At 37.5% G+C, this 17,883-nt stretch overlaps 2 protein-coding genes across 3 annotated transcripts; one reads left to right on the top strand and one right to left on the bottom strand.

Annotated features, from left to right (window-relative positions):
- The first annotated feature begins 5,642 nt into the window (after nt 1-5,642).
- On the top strand, nt 5,643-10,565 carry LOC141331314 (uncharacterized). 2 transcript variants are annotated; one of them, XM_073836336.1, is made up of 8 exons: nt 5,643-5,890; nt 6,282-6,347; nt 6,433-6,504; nt 7,120-7,295; nt 7,377-7,434; nt 7,783-7,954; nt 9,067-9,264; nt 9,947-10,565. In XM_073836336.1, exons 1-8 carry the CDS (start codon nt 5,879-5,881, stop codon nt 10,051-10,053), a joined length of 861 nt encoding a protein of 286 aa, XP_073692437.1. In that variant the 5' UTR covers nt 5,643-5,878; the 3' UTR covers nt 10,054-10,565. The 2 variants fall into 2 exon arrangements, with proteins under 2 accessions (XP_073692437.1, XP_073692436.1); XM_073836335.1 differs by having other exon boundaries at nt 6,276-6,347.
- Nucleotides 10,566-10,689: 124 nt separating this feature from the next.
- LOC141331315 (uncharacterized) lies at nt 10,690-16,004 on the bottom strand. The gene is made up of 3 exons (XM_073836337.1): nt 15,743-16,004; nt 12,543-13,232; nt 10,690-12,415 (listed from the first exon to the last, which is right to left on the bottom strand). The coding sequence occupies exons 1-3, from the start codon at nt 15,783-15,785 to the stop codon at nt 12,330-12,332; spliced, it is 819 nt and encodes a 272-aa protein (XP_073692438.1). The 5' UTR covers nt 15,786-16,004; the 3' UTR covers nt 10,690-12,329.
- Nucleotides 16,005-17,883: the final 1,879 nt, after the last annotated feature.

Here is a 17,883-nt window from a genome sequence, read left to right as displayed (position 1 = left end):
CAACAAATAATTCAAGATCAAGGAATTTAATAAATCTGACTAAAAAGAGAGATTATTGAACCAGTGTAGTAATATTTATGTCCACAAGGTGGAAGCAGAGATACATAAAACTGGGATACACTTGAGTTAGTCATCTGCTGAAATCTCAGACTTTGACAATCCTAAAAGAAATATAAAGAGTGATTAATTAATAAATAAATAAATTATGTACTAAGAATATAACATATGAAGACGTGATACCAATAAAAAAGTTAAATAGAGGCTGTACATGCTGTCATAATTACTTGCAATATACATTATGTCTCAAAAATGAGTACACCCCTCACATTTCAGCAACCATTTTAGTATCTTCTCAAGGGAAAAACTATGGAAATGACGCTTGGATATATTTTAGAGTAGACAATGTGCAGCTTGTATAGCAGTATAGATGTATTGTCCCCTGAAAATGACTCAACATATAGCCATTATTGTCAAAATAACTGGGAACATAAGTGAGTACACCCTAAGGCTCAATCCCAATTCTACCCCTTAGCCCTACACTTAGCCCTACCCCTCCGTTTGGCGCGTTTACGTGAAGGGGTAGGGGTGTCTCATTTCTCTTTTGGTTGGAGGGGTAGGGGTAAGGGGAAGGGCCAGATAGCCCTCCAAACGAAGATTTTTCAGGACCTCACTTCAAACGAAGGGCAAAGAGAAATTTCCAACATGGCTGCTCACTCGAGCAAGCAGACTCGTAAATATAAGTAATTTTTGCCTTTAATAAGGATTTTCATGACAATGTTTCATTATATTTATATTACCTTCAATCTTGTGTTTGTGTTTATGGTGTTGTTTTGTAAATAAACGTTTGCAAAAAAATCGCTAAAGTTTGCTAGCAGATAGCACTGATTGCACGATATTACAAAATATATTTTTATGTCATATACACTTGACTGCATGTTAGAAACATGAAAGACCAGTGGCACGGCAATTTCCACTTTTTAAATCCCCTCTGATGCGCATTATTCAGTAGTGTCCTGCATTCGCCAAAATCATGGCAGTCCACCGCATCCAGTCATGTGAATAAATGTAAATATTCGCTCAAAACACCCAATAAAGGCAGTGATGATGCAGTCAGGACCGTGGAGCCGGCTTGCTTTGAAATGTCTTTAATGATTGCGCCTAATGCGCCCGCTCACCGCACCAGTAATTTAAATCAGTACATAATAATAAAAACGATACAAATCAAAAGAAGCTGATTTTTACGATCAGAAATTTCTTAAACCAGTGAACCCCTGTAAACATTTTAGTCCAAGGATCCAGAAAACGAATGCGTTCAAATAGAAAGTTGAAAACGAAATTCACAAATGAAGCATATATACTTCTCCAGGCACCACTACACTGATTAGCAATTTGCCGCGCATGTGATATGCGTTGTTTGTTTTGCTTACGGCCACATGTGAATGAACGGTGCGTACACCTTACATTTGTACTTTTTGCAACATGACAACATTTTGACATCTTGGAATGAGTGATAAACATCTGCGCATGTCCTCTGACGTAACATTAGGAACTAGCGACAACGTATGATGACGTATCACAGTGTTGTAGTGGTGTCCCATTTCTTAGGGGAAATATTTTAGCCCTTCCCCTTTACACTTTGTTTTAAGGGACAAGGGGAAGGGGCGAGGGGTAGGCGGAGGGGTAGAAAATAGAATTGGGATTGGGCCTTAAGTGAACTTGCCTTAAGTGTCAATATATTGTTGTTAGCACCATTGTTATCTGGCACTTCCTTAATCATCCTGGTCATGGAATTGACCAGAGCTGCACAGGTTGTTGCTGGGATCCTCTTCCACTCCTCACAGAGCTGCTGGACATTAGACACATGGTGCTTCTCCACCTTACGCTTGAGGATGCCGCACAGGTGCTTAATAGGGTTCAGGTCCTGGAGACATACTTGGTCACTCCATCACCTCCAGCTTCCTCAGCAAGACAGTTGTCATCTTGGTGGTGTGTCTGGGATCGTTATCATGTTGGAAAACTGCAGTTCAGTCTAGTTTCTGGAGGAAAGGCATCATGTTCTGCTTCAGAATGTACAGTACATAATGGAATTCCATGTTTCCCTCAATGAACTGCAGCTCCCCAGAACCAGCAGCACTCATGCAACCCCAGACCATGATGCTACCACCACCATGCTTGACTGTAGGCAAGACACAATTTTCCTGATACTCCTCACCAGGGCATCGCCACACATGCTGGACACCATCTGAGCCAAACAAGTTATAGTCTCATCAGACCACAGGACATGGTTCCAGTAATACATGCTCTTGAACAGGTTGTCTTCAGCAAACTGTTTGCAGGCTTTCTTGTGAGCCAGCTTCAGATGAGACTTCCTTCATGGGACGACGCCTATGCAAACCGACTTGTTGCAGTGTGCGGCATATGGTCTGAGCACTGACAAACTGACCTTCTACTTCTGCAACCTTTAAAGCAATGCTGGCAGCATTCATGCGTCTGTTTTTTGAAGCCAGGTTCTTCAAATGACACACAGAACGGATATTCAACTTGGCTGTTTGACCCTTGCAAGGCCTGTTCCGAATGGAACCCATCTTGGAAAACCTCTGTATGATCCTGACCACTGTAGTGTAACTCGGTTTCAGGGTGTTACTGAACCTCTAATAGCCTTGACCATGTTTGTGGCGAGCAACAATTCTAATTCTCAAATTAGATTTCTTTGCCATGAGATTCTATGTTGAACATCCAGTGGTCAGTATGAGAGATTGTACTTAAAGCACCTAATTTTAACTGCTCTAATACAAGATATACACATTTTTATGGTCCTGTCAAGCAGACCAAAACATAAACATGATGAATAGGACATGTGGCTTTGCATGGTTAAACAACACACTGCTGTTATCATTTAGGGTGTACTCACTTTTGTTGCCAGCTATTTTGACAATAATGGCTGTATGTTGAGTTATTTTCAGAGGACAGTAAATCGATACTATCTATACTATAGTCTATACTACAGTAAATCTATAGCTATACTAGCTATACAAGCTGCACATTGACTACTCTAAAATACATCCAAGTTTCATTTCTATTGTCCTGTAAGAAGATATACTAAAATAGTTGCTGAAATGTGAGGGGTGTACTCACTTTTGCAAGATACTTTACTGTTCTTTTTATAGCAGCTTTCTGCACTTGTCAAATTACAAATTAACTGTAAAATGTCATAGAAACATCACACTATTTTTGTTTCTTGCCACTGTATTAATATTAAAATACATAATAAAATATCACAACAACAAGAACTGAACCATATAATGAAAACTAATTTGCACTCTGTAATCTACATCCAAGCATGAGATTGTGTCATTGTCACATCTACAGTGTCATCATGATATGACATGCTTGTAGGAAATGCACCCAGCATGACCGACCAGATCTGTGTGATCAGTCACATTTATTTCCCTTCCATAAAGGGGAATAACAGAAAGTCTTACAGAATAAAACCTTATAGGGAGTTTTTTAGTGAGTTTCAATTTTCAATTTCTAAAAACAGTGAAAGAGAGCTTGAGAATCTTATTGGCAGATTTCTATATGACCAATATCATAAAGTTCAAATGCACTACAAAACTGTCATTTCAAAATGGGCGCTGACGTCTTTTACATCTTTTTCTTCCTATTTGAATCTTACTCTGCACTCTCAGCATGGCCTTCAGCATGCATCCACATCGGAGGTGGAGAGGAAACAGAATAAAGAGAGAGAGAAATACAATAAAATGGACAAGAACAATTCACTCAAGGACAGAAGATGAAGCTTTGCGTAGTGAGCAGTGAATGAAATGACAACATGCACCACTGGTTCCAGCTTTTATGAATCAGGGCAAAAATAAAAAGAATATTCTGTGTAAGGCTGATGAATGGATATATTTTAAGGGTTTGTCTGAATGGGAAGAGCAAACTGAGTGCAAAACGTATTAAACAATCTTTTCAGTGTAATTGAATAGAGCAAACATACTGTACTTCTTGGTTATAAAGATTCTCGCACTAAAGGCCCAGAAGTGAATTATTTACATTGATTAATTAATTAAACAGTGGCTGAGTATTAAGCTCTTTTCAGGCTATGTAATATTCACAGAATGTCCATAGATAGTGTTTAAAAAGAGCATAATGCTCTCAGCTAAACTGTCATACTGCAAGTGAGGTCAGCTTTGAAATGTGAACCATCCACACTTAAATGAACTGAATATTTCATAGCTTTCAAAACTAAAATGTGAGAAGCTGACGCTTTTGGCATCCAATTTAGAAATGCGATTTTTATATGAAACTAGTACCCTCGTGAGAAAGAGGAAGAAACTATCACAAACTATAATGAGAAACAGTGATCTCATATCACACTTTTTTTTATATTATATTCTGAGAAGTGACTAAAAGTGAAACAGTGACATCATTACATTGGTGCAGCGTTTGGTTTTACAGCAGAACAATTAATAGGATCACTGACTGATTAAAACAGAAAGTACATAATGTATTCTGGCCCGGGGGGGGTTTTTGTAGCTCCACTCTAGTAGACAATACACATTCCACTGAATCTGTCCTGGCAGTGTTGTGCGCCTGCTATTGTGTTCACTTCCTGTTGTGGGCAACAGGGTGACATGACATCATTTTGCTTGATATATGCAGTGAGTCATTTGTCTGTCTACAGCTGAATTCTAGTCAAGACGTGAATTATATAATTCACCAGCTAAAGATTAATTCCTTTCATGTGAACCTACATTTTATAGTAGGGCCTATGTGTGACTGATTAATGTGCTGATTTTAAATATGAAAAAATGATTGACCTTTAATGATAAAACCTATATGAAACATACAAATGTACTTAAATCACCAATTTGTTTTGGCACAGGCTGTATTAGTAGTGGGAGACAGATGATAATACAACATCAGAAAACTTTGAGGTCTGGTTTGATGGTTTTAGAGTGGTTTTAGCTGGCCAGTCTGGGAGTTCACCAAGCTAACCATCTAAACCACAGTTTAACCCATCTAAGACAGGCCCTGCTGAAAAAAACAGCTAATACCAGCCAAGGCTGGTTGGCTGGTCTTAGCTGGTTTAAGCTGGAAGTGGCTGGTTTTAGCTGGTCTCCCAAGCTGGTCAGGCTGGTTTTAGCTGGTGGTTTCCCAGCCTGACCAGCTAAGACCAGCCTGGCCAGGCTGGAAAAGTGGACAAAACCCCTCTAAAACCAGCCTGCCTTCCAGCTATGACCAGCTAAAACCAGGCTGGTTGACCAGCTAAAACCAGCCAACCAGCCACCGTTTCATAAGCATTAATACTACATAATTTCTTTATTTAATCAGTTAATTGTGGCTATTAGGCAATATGTGATGACCTGGCACTGTGGCTAAAAGCAAATAATAACCTTGCTATGCTACCTAAGCTAAATTACAATGCCTGACCACAGCGCTATTATATTTTGCTACATAAACATTATATAATTCTTAATTCTTGCTATTAAACCGTGGTATTAAATAGTATGGTGTGTTAAATGGTGCTCTCCAAAATTACATCAAAGTATTCTCTAGGCGTTGTGATTTTTTTACGTTTTTCATTAAGAGCACAACAAGCAGATGATCCCTTGCTTGCGGCAGAAACATCTGCACAATGATCATCGCGAGAAATACGAAATAAGACCTGAATGAAACTCCTAAAACCGTGGGGGAAAACATTAGGATAAGAGACTAATGCTCGCATTATTAATCTCTTACAGAAGTGTTACAATGCATTGCAGGAGGGGGAAGACAAAGAAGTGGATGTGGAAATAGGCGTGACAGTGTGCTTGCATTATTTTGCTTAATTTACAGCAAATTGGTTTGATTGTTCATCAGTGTATGTTTGAACATGAGCTCTGGTGTGAGTATATGACTATGCTATTTTGATTGCATGCTTATTAATGCGCGTGTGCTCATATTAACTCCAGTAACTAATCTGTTAGATTTTGTTTGACTGTTATTAACGGTGTTGCAGATGTCGTATTATGGTGATGTGTTTGGTGAAAATGAATTTATTCATTGTAAATTCACATAATAAATGCAAAGGGTTTTATTTTCTCCTCAACCCATCGCTGGCAATAACAGGCTTGGCTGCCGTTGCCTAGTAACGAAGCCATAAGCCCTTAGTAGATATGAGATTCATCAAATCCTGTTCGTTCAACATTAGACGGTTATAAACAGTTTGCGGTTATATAAGTGTGTATTGTGTAAAAACAACTAATTATATAAACGTGCCTTTGTGAAAGATGCAGGAACAAGAACAAAGGGCAAGACTTCAGCATTTCCTGTCGGAGTTAGCAATACTGGGTTCTTTACAGGTGGGCTGTTACTAAAGCAATACTATGTACAGTTTCATATTTACATTTACAAGCTCATACCACTGTCTTTTATGTCTGTCTGTAGGGTTTCCATTATTTTCAGCCTTGGCTAAGAGGGAGAGAGGAACTTCTGCTTACTGTGGTCAATGATGACTTGGTGGGGTCTTTGTTTTCTCTAATAATTTTCTCTTTCAGACTTTTTATATACAAAAAGTGACCCTAGACCACAAAAACAGTCATAAGGGTAAATTTTTTTAAAATTGAGATTTATGCTTCATCTGAAAGCTGAATAAGTAAGCTTTCAGTTGATGTATGGTTTGCTGAGACAATATGGCCAAGATACAACTATTTGAAAATCAGGAATCCGAGGAATCCGAAAATCAGGAATCCGAGGTTGCAAAAAAAATCAAAATGTTGTCAAAATGTTCTTAGTAATGCATATTACTAATCTAAAATTAAGTTTTAATATATTCATGGTAGGAAAACACAAAATACAAAAATGTAAATTTCCTAATGATTTTAGCATAAAAGAACAATTTATAATTTTCATCCATACAATGTATATTTGGCTATTGCTACTTAAGACTTTTTTTGTTTTGTAATCCAGGGTCATAAATGTGTTTGAAAAGATGTTTGAAGGTGTTAAGTCATAAAGCACAGCTTTAAACTTCTTTTAAAAAGTATATCTCTGAAAACATCAAGCTCAAGTGCTGCTGCTTCAGTGACTGTTATATCTAGTGACTGTTATATGGCAATGTTACTTTGTTCTCAGAGATGGCGTTCTCCTGGGTTTGCTGTGTCAGTGGCCTCCAACTATACCAGCTCAACCTGCAGTAGCAGTTACAGTCTGGACAGTGATTACGCCAGCTCGCCTTTAGCAGGAGAAGGGCCACTTCCCCAAGACAAACAAGAGACACCAGAAACCACACAGCAACAAACACCCAGCAGGTGAAGAAAAAAAATATCCTTGTATTGTAGCAATAATAAACTAAGTTCTGTATATCAATTATTTTCATTACTCACTTACAGGAATGTTGATTCTCATCTTCTCCCAGCCTCACCCAGTGAGAGAGAGATTGCTGTTCCTGTGAGTATTATCACCAGTATCAAATTCACATATTAAGAACATTACTAATCATAAAATGCTGTGGTAATGTTAATTAGTTTTGGTACTGTTCAAAGGTTTGGGGTTTGTAAGATTTTTTTATGTTTTTGTACAGTAAAAACAGAAACATTATTACAGTTTGAAATAACTGTTTGTTATTTTAATATATTTTAAAATGTAATTTATTCCTGTAATAGCAAAGCTGAATTTTCAAAATACTGTATGTTGTACATACATTATTTTCTCTTTAGCGTTTGAGCTTTCTATAAGATATCAAGACAGAATTGAAGTGGTCAAGGCTCTCAAAGATATTTTTTTTTTTCACTCCAGGAAATGAACTGCACCCTGTTCCTGTTAGCCGGCTATGCCAAGTATGGGCAACCTTATGCATGGATTCGATCCAATCATGAACGCCTAGTAAACGTTGGAGGAACTGACACGCTAGTCAAAGATACACCAATGAAGCTAAAGTCCATCACAGACTGGGTTTCAACATCTCAAGGTTTTAAGATCTTTAAACGTCTTTATTTCACCATCTTCAACTTTTATCAGCAATATTTTCACAATTTTATTATATACACTATCAGTCATAAGTTTTTGAACAGTGAGATTTTTAATGTTTTTTTTTTTTAAAGTAGTCTCTTCTGCTCACCAAGCCTGCAATTATTTAATCCAAAGTACAGCAAAACAGTAACATTTTAAAATGTTTTCTATTTAAAAATGTTTTAAAATGTAATTTATTCCTGTGATCAAAGCTAAATTGTCAGCTTCATTTCTCCGGTCTTCAGTGTCATATGATCCTCCAGAAATCATTCTAATATGCTGATTTGAGAAGAATCATTTTTTTTATTATTATTATCAATATTTAAAACAGTTGAGTACATCATTTTCAGGATTCTTTGATGAACAGAAACATCCAATGATTAGCATGTATCTAAAATAAAAAGCTTTTGTAACATTATACACTATACGATTCAAAAGTTTAGAGTCAGTATCATTTTTTTGGGAAAGAAATTATAGAAATTAATAATTTTATTTAGTAATGATTATTTAAATTGATCAAAAGTGATCAAAGAAACCTGAAAAAATTCTACTCTGCTGTTTTCAACATAATAATAATAATAATAATAATAATAATAATAATGTAAATAAATGTTTTTGTTGTAAAATAAATGTTTTCTGAGCTGCAAATCAGAATATTAGAATGATTTCTGATCATGTGACTGGAGTAATGTTGCTAAAAATTCAGCTTTGAAATCACAGTAATAAATTACATTTTAAAATTTATTCAAATAGAAAACAGTTATTTTAAATAGTAAAAATATTTTTAAATTGTACTGTTTTTGCTGATCAAACAAATGCAGGCTTGGTGAGCAGAAGAGACTTCTTTGAAAAACATTACAACTCTTACTGTTCAAAAACCTTTGACTGGTAAGGTACACTATTTCTTTATGTTCCTGGGTCAAAGTTTGGAAACTTTTTTTACCAAGGTTAAAGAATATGTATAGGCTGGAGGTTGTATATCAATAAAGCATAGTAATCAAACATCTGTAGTTTTACTGTAATTTTACAAGGGTCTTGCATAACCCACAAATCTTTCTATCTTCCCTTTAGGAACTCATGTGTGGGACGTGGTTAGTGAGTTGGTGGGACTGTGCACTATGCCACCTCCCGACAACCCCTTCTCTCTGGACATGCGCTACCTCCAAACCCTGTCCCTCCCAGAGCGCTTCCTGGTCACTGGGGCCCTACTGAATTTCTTGGAGATGATTGTGGTTCAGGGAAGCCGAGAGGAACCCTTCTACGATCTGGGTGAGCACAAAGCTCCAGTTACTTTGAAAGACTGGAGTCCGGGAAATCTAGGATCCAAATATTTGGAACGTTCTTTTGTCATTGTGCTCATACGATAAGGGGTGTGAGTAAGAAAAACAATACAGAAATCTAAACAAAGCAAAGTCTTAGGCCTGCTTCATACATCCTGTGTCAGTTGCATATATTCATTTTGCCGTGGCACAGAATCAGGGTCAACTGAGATTTATACATCATCTGGAAGAATAAATATGCTTTCCACTGATGTATGGTTTGTTAGGATAGGACAGTATTTGGCTGAGATACAACTATTTGAAAATCAGGAATCTGAGGGTGAAAAAAAAATCTAAATATTGAGAAAATCGCCGTTTAAGTTGTCAAAATGAAGTTCCTAGCAATGCATATTACTAATCAAAAATTAAGTTTTGATATATTTATGGTTGAAAATTTACTAAATATCTTCATGGAACATGATCTTTACTTAATATCCTAATGATTTTTGGCATAAAAGAAAAAACCTTTAATTTTGACCCATGCAAAGTATTTTTGGCTATTGCAACAAATATACCCGTGCTACTTATGACTGGTTTTGTGGTCTAGGGTTACATATAGCCGCATAGGTTATTAGTTAGGCTAGATTTTACCATCATCCTCTAATACATGTTTTCTCTACTTTGTTTCTCAGTTGTGGAAGAGTTGAAGCCATTGAGACGACTTCATTTTCAAAGCCTCTCTGAGGTCCAAAGGTTTCAAAGCAGCGACAGAACTCCAAGTCCTTTACCCACCAAATGAAAAATGAACAACATCCAAGGGTATTAAATCATTTGGCCTAAAACTCCAAACATCACAATCTAGAATTGTAACAAACGGAACCATTAACTAACATGTTTTGTTAATTACTTATTTTTTTATATTAAGGAACACTAATTTATGTACAAAGAGGTTTAATAAAAATAGCTTTAGCCTGTAAGCATCTAAATGTTAGCCATGGCATGTTTTTGTGAACCATGTTCATGTTTTTGAAAACTTACTAAATTAGACGAGAGTATTTTAATCCCTCGTATTAAAGGATTTGCGCCCCATGACTTGCTCACAAACTACTCCCTCTTTAAGGACCTAATCTGTCCTGAAAGTCAAGTAACAACACGATTTTTTAGTTCTTCACTTTTAAAAATAAAAGTGCTTCACAGTGCCATAGAAGAACCTTTTTAGTCTAAATGGTTCCATAAAGAACCTTTCTGTCTCACAAAAGGTTCTTTGTGGTGAAAGATTATAAAAAGGTAAGAAAGAGATGGTTCTTTAAAGAACCTTTGACTGAATGGTTCTTTGTGGAACCAAAAATGTTTTTTTCTATGGCATCGCTTTATTTTTAAGAGTGTTGCTGTCTTTTGTGTGTTTAATAAATTAATAGAATACAAGACACAGATGTTTCATGTATAAAAAGTTTAATATTCCATAAAATACATTTAATATTTAAATATGTACAGGAAATAGGTTTAAAATAAGGTACAAGAACATTCATAGAACATTGAACACCTCATAAAGCAGACAGAACAGATCCAACAACAGATCTGAGGTTGTTGTAGTGCGAGATACGGTTTAATACGACTTTAAATAAAATCCATAAGGATAAAATGAAAGAAAAAAATCCTTTGATGTAATTTTCCTAACACATCAAGCAGAATTTTTAATACCATGAGGCACTGACTGTATACTATTTTATATATGATGCAGTTCTTAGTGAGCGTATGTAACAGTGTGAAGGAAATAGCCACTTATGGTGCTGGACAATCTTTTGTACTATTGTACTATTGTTCCAGTCATGCGAAGCAGGGCGTCCTTGTTTAAAATACTTGGTTTATGTGAACAGGCCACTTAAAAATGCTTACTTGTGATTTATAACTACATAAAAATGCTGCTTTTTCAAGGACATGTCTCTATGCAAGCATACCTTTGAATAAGTCAGCATTCTGACGTCATAAGCTGTTGCCTGGAGACTGTGACTTAGTTGGCGTTTTTTCTTTTTAGAGAAAAATTGGCTGATGTAGTAAAAAAAAAAAAATTTGCAGTAACAAAAAAGCCTTGAAAACAGCTGGAATGCAGGTGCATAGAGAAAATATTCTCATTTTAAGAGAACACAGCAATATTGTGAACTCTGTTCTTCATTGTCTGTTTGGAATTAGAACCTACGCTTCAAGCTCAAAGCTTGAATAATTAAAAATCTGAATAAAAATGGCAAATTGAGGTAGAACCAGGCAAAGCAGGATATGGCTATGATAGACCAACCAGGAACAGGAATCAGTACCTCTGTCTTCCCAATGCCAAATTATAATGAGTGCTGATTGTCAACTCAGTATGCAAATATGCAGTAAATAACACTGTGAATGATCACATTGAGGGTGTAATGTTAATTCAATCATCAGTTGACAATGTGTGGTTGTTTTGGCCATATTAAAAAGAGCATGTGAAAGCATACAGTAGTTTAGAATAAAACTGATCGTCTTTAAAATGCCATTTACAGCATAAAAGCATTGCTTCCTTTGTGCATTTAGGATATAGACAGTTTTTCCAAAGGGCCTGGTCCTGCAACTGTTTACCATCATGCATCCACCCACTTTCCACACAGATCCTCACCTGACACCTCTAATACAAACAAAAACTGTCTGGCTGCTCATCAATCACATTAACAAACTACCCAGACATGTACTGTACACAGAGGAGGAGACTGACTGGAAAAACTCAACTCTGTGATACACACAAGTCTTCAAACTAGATACCAGCTCAGATAAGAACTTTTGGTCTTGTCTCTTAAACTGAGACGAAATTTAAACCAGCATGACTTTCCCATTAATTTCCTAAGCCAAAAAACCTATCACTTTGGTAAATCCGTAAACTCAAATGCAGTGGCTGTTCAGAATTCAGACTCCGAACTTGAGTCACAAACTCTATCAAAGCTCAAAAGTTCCACCAGTTCTAGGTGTGGTTGTCCTTTTCCTCACTTTCCATGCTGGAAACTCCCAAGCATCACAGAATTAATGTGGACAAGGTTCAGGGTGGGACGGGGACCATCAATGCCAGTTGTCACTGGCAGAACCTCTTCTGGAAATGGCACGTAGGGGGCTGCGGGACACCGACCCCCTCTTCTTCCAACGGACTGCAACACAAAATCAAGAATAAATACAGTTAAAACTCTAAAACAGACATTGAAGAAATGTAAAATTGCTATCTTGCTTTTTGAGAATACTACTCATCTGTCTCCACACTGTCCTGGTTAAACTCACCTTTTCCCAAACTAGCTGGCAACGTTGACCCTTTGGGTGTGGGTGTACCAGGAATCTCTGGGTCTTTAGCAATCCCTTCCGTTTGCGGCAGCGTGGCGCATCCACTTTGCCAGTCATTGAGCGCTCGTTGAAACGACATCGCCAGGCAAGCGGTCATGTCCTTTGCCCTTTCTGCCCGACTGCACCAGAACACTCTGCATTGCAGCTGCTGACCGGGCTGCCTGCAGATGTACAGAAACACGTTTGGTCTGGCCGTGTGCGAGGCACAGTATGCGATATCCTGCAAGTAGGTCTTGGTGAGCTGTCTTCCGGTGCTCAGTTCTTTAACTTCCACATATCGGTTTCGCACTACCAGGGCGTGATCTTTAGAAAGCTTCCCAGGAGCCCCATCTAACAGTCGATCGATGGCGTCCTCCGCCTGCTCCAAGTCTAGGGAGAAGATCTTCTTGGTGCCAAGGTAGTGCACCTTGAAGAGAGGATCGCCGTGAGACAGGCTCTCCGTTCGGTCGCGGCGGAATCGCCGACGCAGAGCCGCCGGAGAGTTCTTTAGAGTTTGCATCAGATGAAAGGAGGCCAGGGCCATTGTGGGAGAAGATAGAAGTGGAGACAGTTTCTTGGAGTCACAGGGATGCTTCTCCTGCTTGTCCAGTAAGCCTCCCAGTGTGGCGCAACTGTGTATAGCCTTGAGATCTGAAACAAAGGAGGAAGACAAAAAGATGTTGTCAAGCTCATATTTACGTACTTGTGTGGTTCAAGTGTTACTTTTCTCTTCATAGACTTGGCTATGCACTGACTTAATGTTTAAACATAAAATGATTCAGAACATTATGTTCCTATGTTGTAATCTGACTGCAACTGTCTGTCAGCTCTTCATGGAAAATTGGCTACAAATAAACCCACACCCAAGAAGATCTCAGGATAGGATCGGTTTCAGTCAAGCATTAACAAACACTTATGCATTGTGTCCTCCTGCATGCCACACAGGAGCTTCAAATATTAAACAGGCCACATTCGCGTCTAGCAAGAGTGGAAGAACGTCTGTCGTCTGTGAGTCATCTGAGACACTCTGCTGGAAAAAGAACGATAATCGTGTGTAGACACCGAGAAGTCCTTTTCCACTTCAAATTAGCAATGTTTAACTTTACATCATTTTGAATGGGCTTATTCATAAGATTGTGTTTATGTTTAAAAAAAAAAAGGGTGGACTGACAAATTGTCAAAAACGAGCATGCATATTGGAAAATATTTACTACTGATACTGAAAATAAATATCGAATATTGTCTGATAGCCAACATGGTACCAATTTATCAAATTTCAAGAACTGATGACCCATATCTATGGTATATGTGACCCTGGACCACAAAACCAGTCATAAGAGTAATTTTTTTGGTTTCTTAGGATATGACAAAATTTGGCCGAGGTACAACTATTTGAAAATCTGGAATCTGAGGGTGTTATAAATATAAATATTGAGCAAATCACTTTTAAAGTTGTCCAAATTAAGTTCTTAGCAATGCATATTACTAATCAAGAATTACGTTTTGATATATTTACAGTAGGAAATTTACAAATATCTTCATGGAACATGATCTTTACTTAATACAAGTTAAGAAAAATAAAAGAAAAATCAATCATTTTTGACCCATGCTATTTAAGACTAGTTTTGTGGTCCAGGGTCACATATGACCTTCCCAAAAAGGAAAGTAAGAAAGTTCCTTTTTTACCCTGCTTCTCACAGCCCGTTTAAGCATTTCCCTTAATTATATACTTTGTGTTAAAACATGCACATCACCCATTTCAAAAATGTATTTTATCAAACCAGTGTTGACATGCCTTTAAGGGCCTCATAGGTCAAGTCTAAATGCACAGAGGGGTTTTGTAGTTCTGCATTGCAGAAGTTATGTAACTCTCGCAGCTGGTTTATCTTTTATCTCGCATTCCCAAAAACATCTCACTTTTATTCCCACACCATGCTGGCCATGTGGCCGATACCATTGTTTTGCATTTTATTTTTTCCGCCCCATTATTTCAGCATCCCTAGATGCTTCTGATGTTGGTCACCGCTCAGACCTCCAACTGTTTTTAGCCCCTATGCCTATTGTTGAGGAGAAACTTTCTACAGGAAACAGCTTTAGACGACATCCCACCACCTTCAAAATATTTCTCGTCCCGAAGACAATGGTGTGTAATAGCGTGTCATGTGAAAAATGCAAACATGAAATAACCCAGACTGATTTGATCTACAGACACAAGCACATCTGTAAGGAAATGACCTTTCCTTTGGAATACCTTTGTGAACATCTTAATTAGATTGTACTCTGTGAAATGCTATATACATTTACAGTTGGATAATTTGTCCAGTGTTTATGTTGCCTCATTTGATAAGAACATGATAAGACATGATAAGAACATTCAAATACAGTTGGCGTAAATGTAAAGCAATTCTGATGGTTATCTCATAGTCTAGTCGCAGACTAATAATAGCTACAGACAAGTTTTTTTTTTTTTGCAGTCAACATTAAGCATTAAAAAAAACACACTGCTTTAAATGAAAGTCTATCTTTAATTTTAGGTTCTCATGTCATCATCCACAACTCTTTAAAAGTTAATTATTACAAGCCAGTGAATTTACTTCATAGTGGTTGACTGATACTGCTTTTTAAGTAACTGACGCCAATATTGATATTGCTTACTTAACTAAAATATATGCTCTTTCTCCATCTTTACTCAGAGGTCCTCATATGGTCATCCACAACTTTTCAAAAGTTAATTATTACAAGCCAGTGCAATTACTTTATAGTGGTTGACTGATATTGCTTTTTTTAAGTACTGATCCCAATTGCTTACTTAAATCAGTCTAACATTGTTTGCTCTACTTCTACCTTGGTTTTGCTGGCAGCTATGGCCAAGTAAACTTGTCAAATACAAATTTAATAGCAGTAAATGAGATTAACATTAAATAAACACTTGTTTTACGCAACATTTGTTCAGTTGACTAATGAGCCTGGCAGACATCCATCCCTAGTTCACAGTTCATTCAAAAAGTTAAATATTCTAGCTAAAGAAAAAATAAGCTGAGATGAGCAGCCACTTTAGTTAGTCAGGCTGGAAGACAATCTTAAACTTGTACAACTTTTAAAAAATATATATTGCTCTACCACATTTCTAAAGCCAAAATTTGCCACTGAAAGACTCTCACCTTTCATGCAATCTTCGCTTTCGGTCCGGCACAGGTAAATCATGCGTGCTCCACAAACAGTTGAACGGAAAGTAGACGTCCAAACCGTTGTATCTTTTGTCACCTCCTAGAACTTTTTTCACCTTAATAGAAATTATAGCGGTTAGGTCGCTTCACGATACACTGAGACGAACGCGTTGTTTCACAATGTCGGGAGTGGGTATGGTACCAGACAATCGCATGTTCTTCTTAGCGTGGGCAGCGCGGCTCTGCTTACCTCACTGTACTCTCTGACAAACCGAATGAGTCAGGCGCGCGTCTGCAGCCTGTATTTGTGCGGCGTGGGCACGCCTCCGCGGGGAGATGTAAGACAACCATGGAGGAAGAGGTCTCTGCAGAGCAAACGTGGGCGTTTCTGAATTTTGTGGGTGTTTTCAAACTGCTGGGTGTTTCTAAATCATGATATCGAAATGATTCCCTTTACCTAACCCCACCCCTAAACCTACCGTCACTATGACGTCAGCCAATCAGGTACCATGGTCTAAAAACGCCCCGATCTAGTAACTCCCATTACTTTCCTGCAGAGACCTATACTTGCAACCATGAGGAGACCGAGTTAACGAATGCTGGAAGTGCATGAAGAGGGCGTGGGCAAAGTTCAGCCCTCACGAAAGCGTCAGCGATGTACCTAAAATAAGATTCACCAGAGACAAAGTCAAAAAAAAAAAAAAACAGAGACAAAGTCAATAGTTTCTTTGCACACGGTCGACGGAGGGAGAAATGCCACTGGTTGTCAAGTAGATATGTAAATCAGAAGTTCAGATAACATCAAAACATGACGAGCTTGCTGTAAATATTAAGAGTGATAAGGAAATAAAACACCTGCATGTTTTTGTTATGATATTTAGTACAGTTTTTTTGCACGTTCACCATGACTGGTGTATGCTTACCTGCACGCACAGGTGATACAATGATACAATGTGTGTGTATATTAATGACAAAACATTACTTAATCAGTATTCTCTTATAAATTCATGGTCAGATTTTGACACTTTATTAAATCAGTGAGTGTATAACACTCAACAGAAAGTTTGCATTTACATCACGGTTTGGTCAGTTACCCGGATGTGCGGCCATATTGGAGATACCCAGATGTAAACAACAGCATGGATTGCACGGTTAAAATACAACTGAACACATTGTTCTGCTAATTTATGCTGTCTAAATCATGGGAAAAAACGTGTGGCAGCTGCTAAATCATGTAGAGAAGGACTTAGTGAGCAGGAAAGGGCGCAATATTTTGACAAACTAAAGTTAATAGGTAAAGATACGTATTAGCAGTATTAAGACACTTTTTCACCTAATCGGAAATTATAAGAACAAACACGAATGTTGTCAAGATTCTTGCCCTGGAAATCCTGGTTCAGTTTGGCCAACCACAAACACCTTTTGTTCCCCGAACCATTTTTAGCACTCTTCTCCTGATTTGTTATAACTTTTGGCAGTCTATAGTACTCAAAATGTTTTTCTGGTTCGTCCGATTAGTACAGCCCAAAACATGACAATAGTTGATCTTTTTAAGCAATAATTAGCAAGTTTTGTTTTAGTTCAGTGGCATTGTTTACATTCAGTGTCGCCAATATGGCCGACTGATGACGAGTCGTAAAAAAAAACTCTATATGACCTTCACCTTCCTTAAAGAAACAGTAAGTTGAAACAGTAAGACTGTACAGTACCAAAAAAAAGTTACCAATTTAAGTATAATTTTAGTATAATTTGATCATGATAATGGATGTCAAATAAATCTGTATCATCAGTAAGTTCTGTTGTGCTTTTTGAAAAAAGCTTTTCATCTACATTTTTCAAAAAACTAGAAGTATCATGGCTGATTAGAAGATTGGACCACTTTATAATACTTCTACTTGAGCTATAAAGATTACACAAAACGTGACCGTATAGACATGCAACTGTGAGAGTGACTAACATGGGTTAATTTAGCATATAAACACCAGTGCATAGCAAAGAACCTTCAACAGTTAGTGGCGTGAGAAATCTAATGGCTAATATGCCAAATTTTCTTGTCCACTCTCATATGGAGGAGGTAAGGTATCCTATCTATTACCATTGTGCCAGAGCAAATCACTTAAAGGATTAGTTCACTT

The sequence above is a fragment of the Garra rufa genome, chromosome 3 (assembly GCF_049309525.1).
Source record: "Garra rufa chromosome 3, GarRuf1.0, whole genome shotgun sequence".
NCBI classification, from domain to species: domain Eukaryota; kingdom Metazoa; phylum Chordata; class Actinopteri; order Cypriniformes; family Cyprinidae; genus Garra; species Garra rufa.
The sequence above is the reverse complement of the archived record's forward strand: the minus strand, read 5'-3'. Positions and strand labels throughout refer to the sequence as shown.

Coding starts and splice junctions, on each gene's coding strand:
- LOC141331314 (XM_073836335.1), top strand. Junction 6,348..6,432: donor CAATACTGGGTTCTTTACAG/GTGGGCTGTTAC, acceptor GTCTGTCTGTAG/GGTTTCCATTATTTTCAGCC. Junction 7,955..9,066: donor CTGGGTTTCAACATCTCAAG/GTTTTAAGATCT, acceptor TCTTCCCTTTAG/GAACTCATGTGTGGGACGTG.
- LOC141331315 (XM_073836337.1), bottom strand. CDS start 15,785: ATGATTTACCTGTGCCGGACCGAAAGCGAAGATTGCATGAAAG. Junction 13,233..15,742: donor AAGCGAAGATTGCATGAAAG/GTGAGAGTCTTT, acceptor CCTTTGTTTCAG/ATCTCAAGGCTATACACAGT. Junction 12,416..12,542: donor GCCAGCTAGTTTGGGAAAAG/GTGAGTTTAACC, acceptor TTTGTGTTGCAG/TCCGTTGGAAGAAGAGGGGG.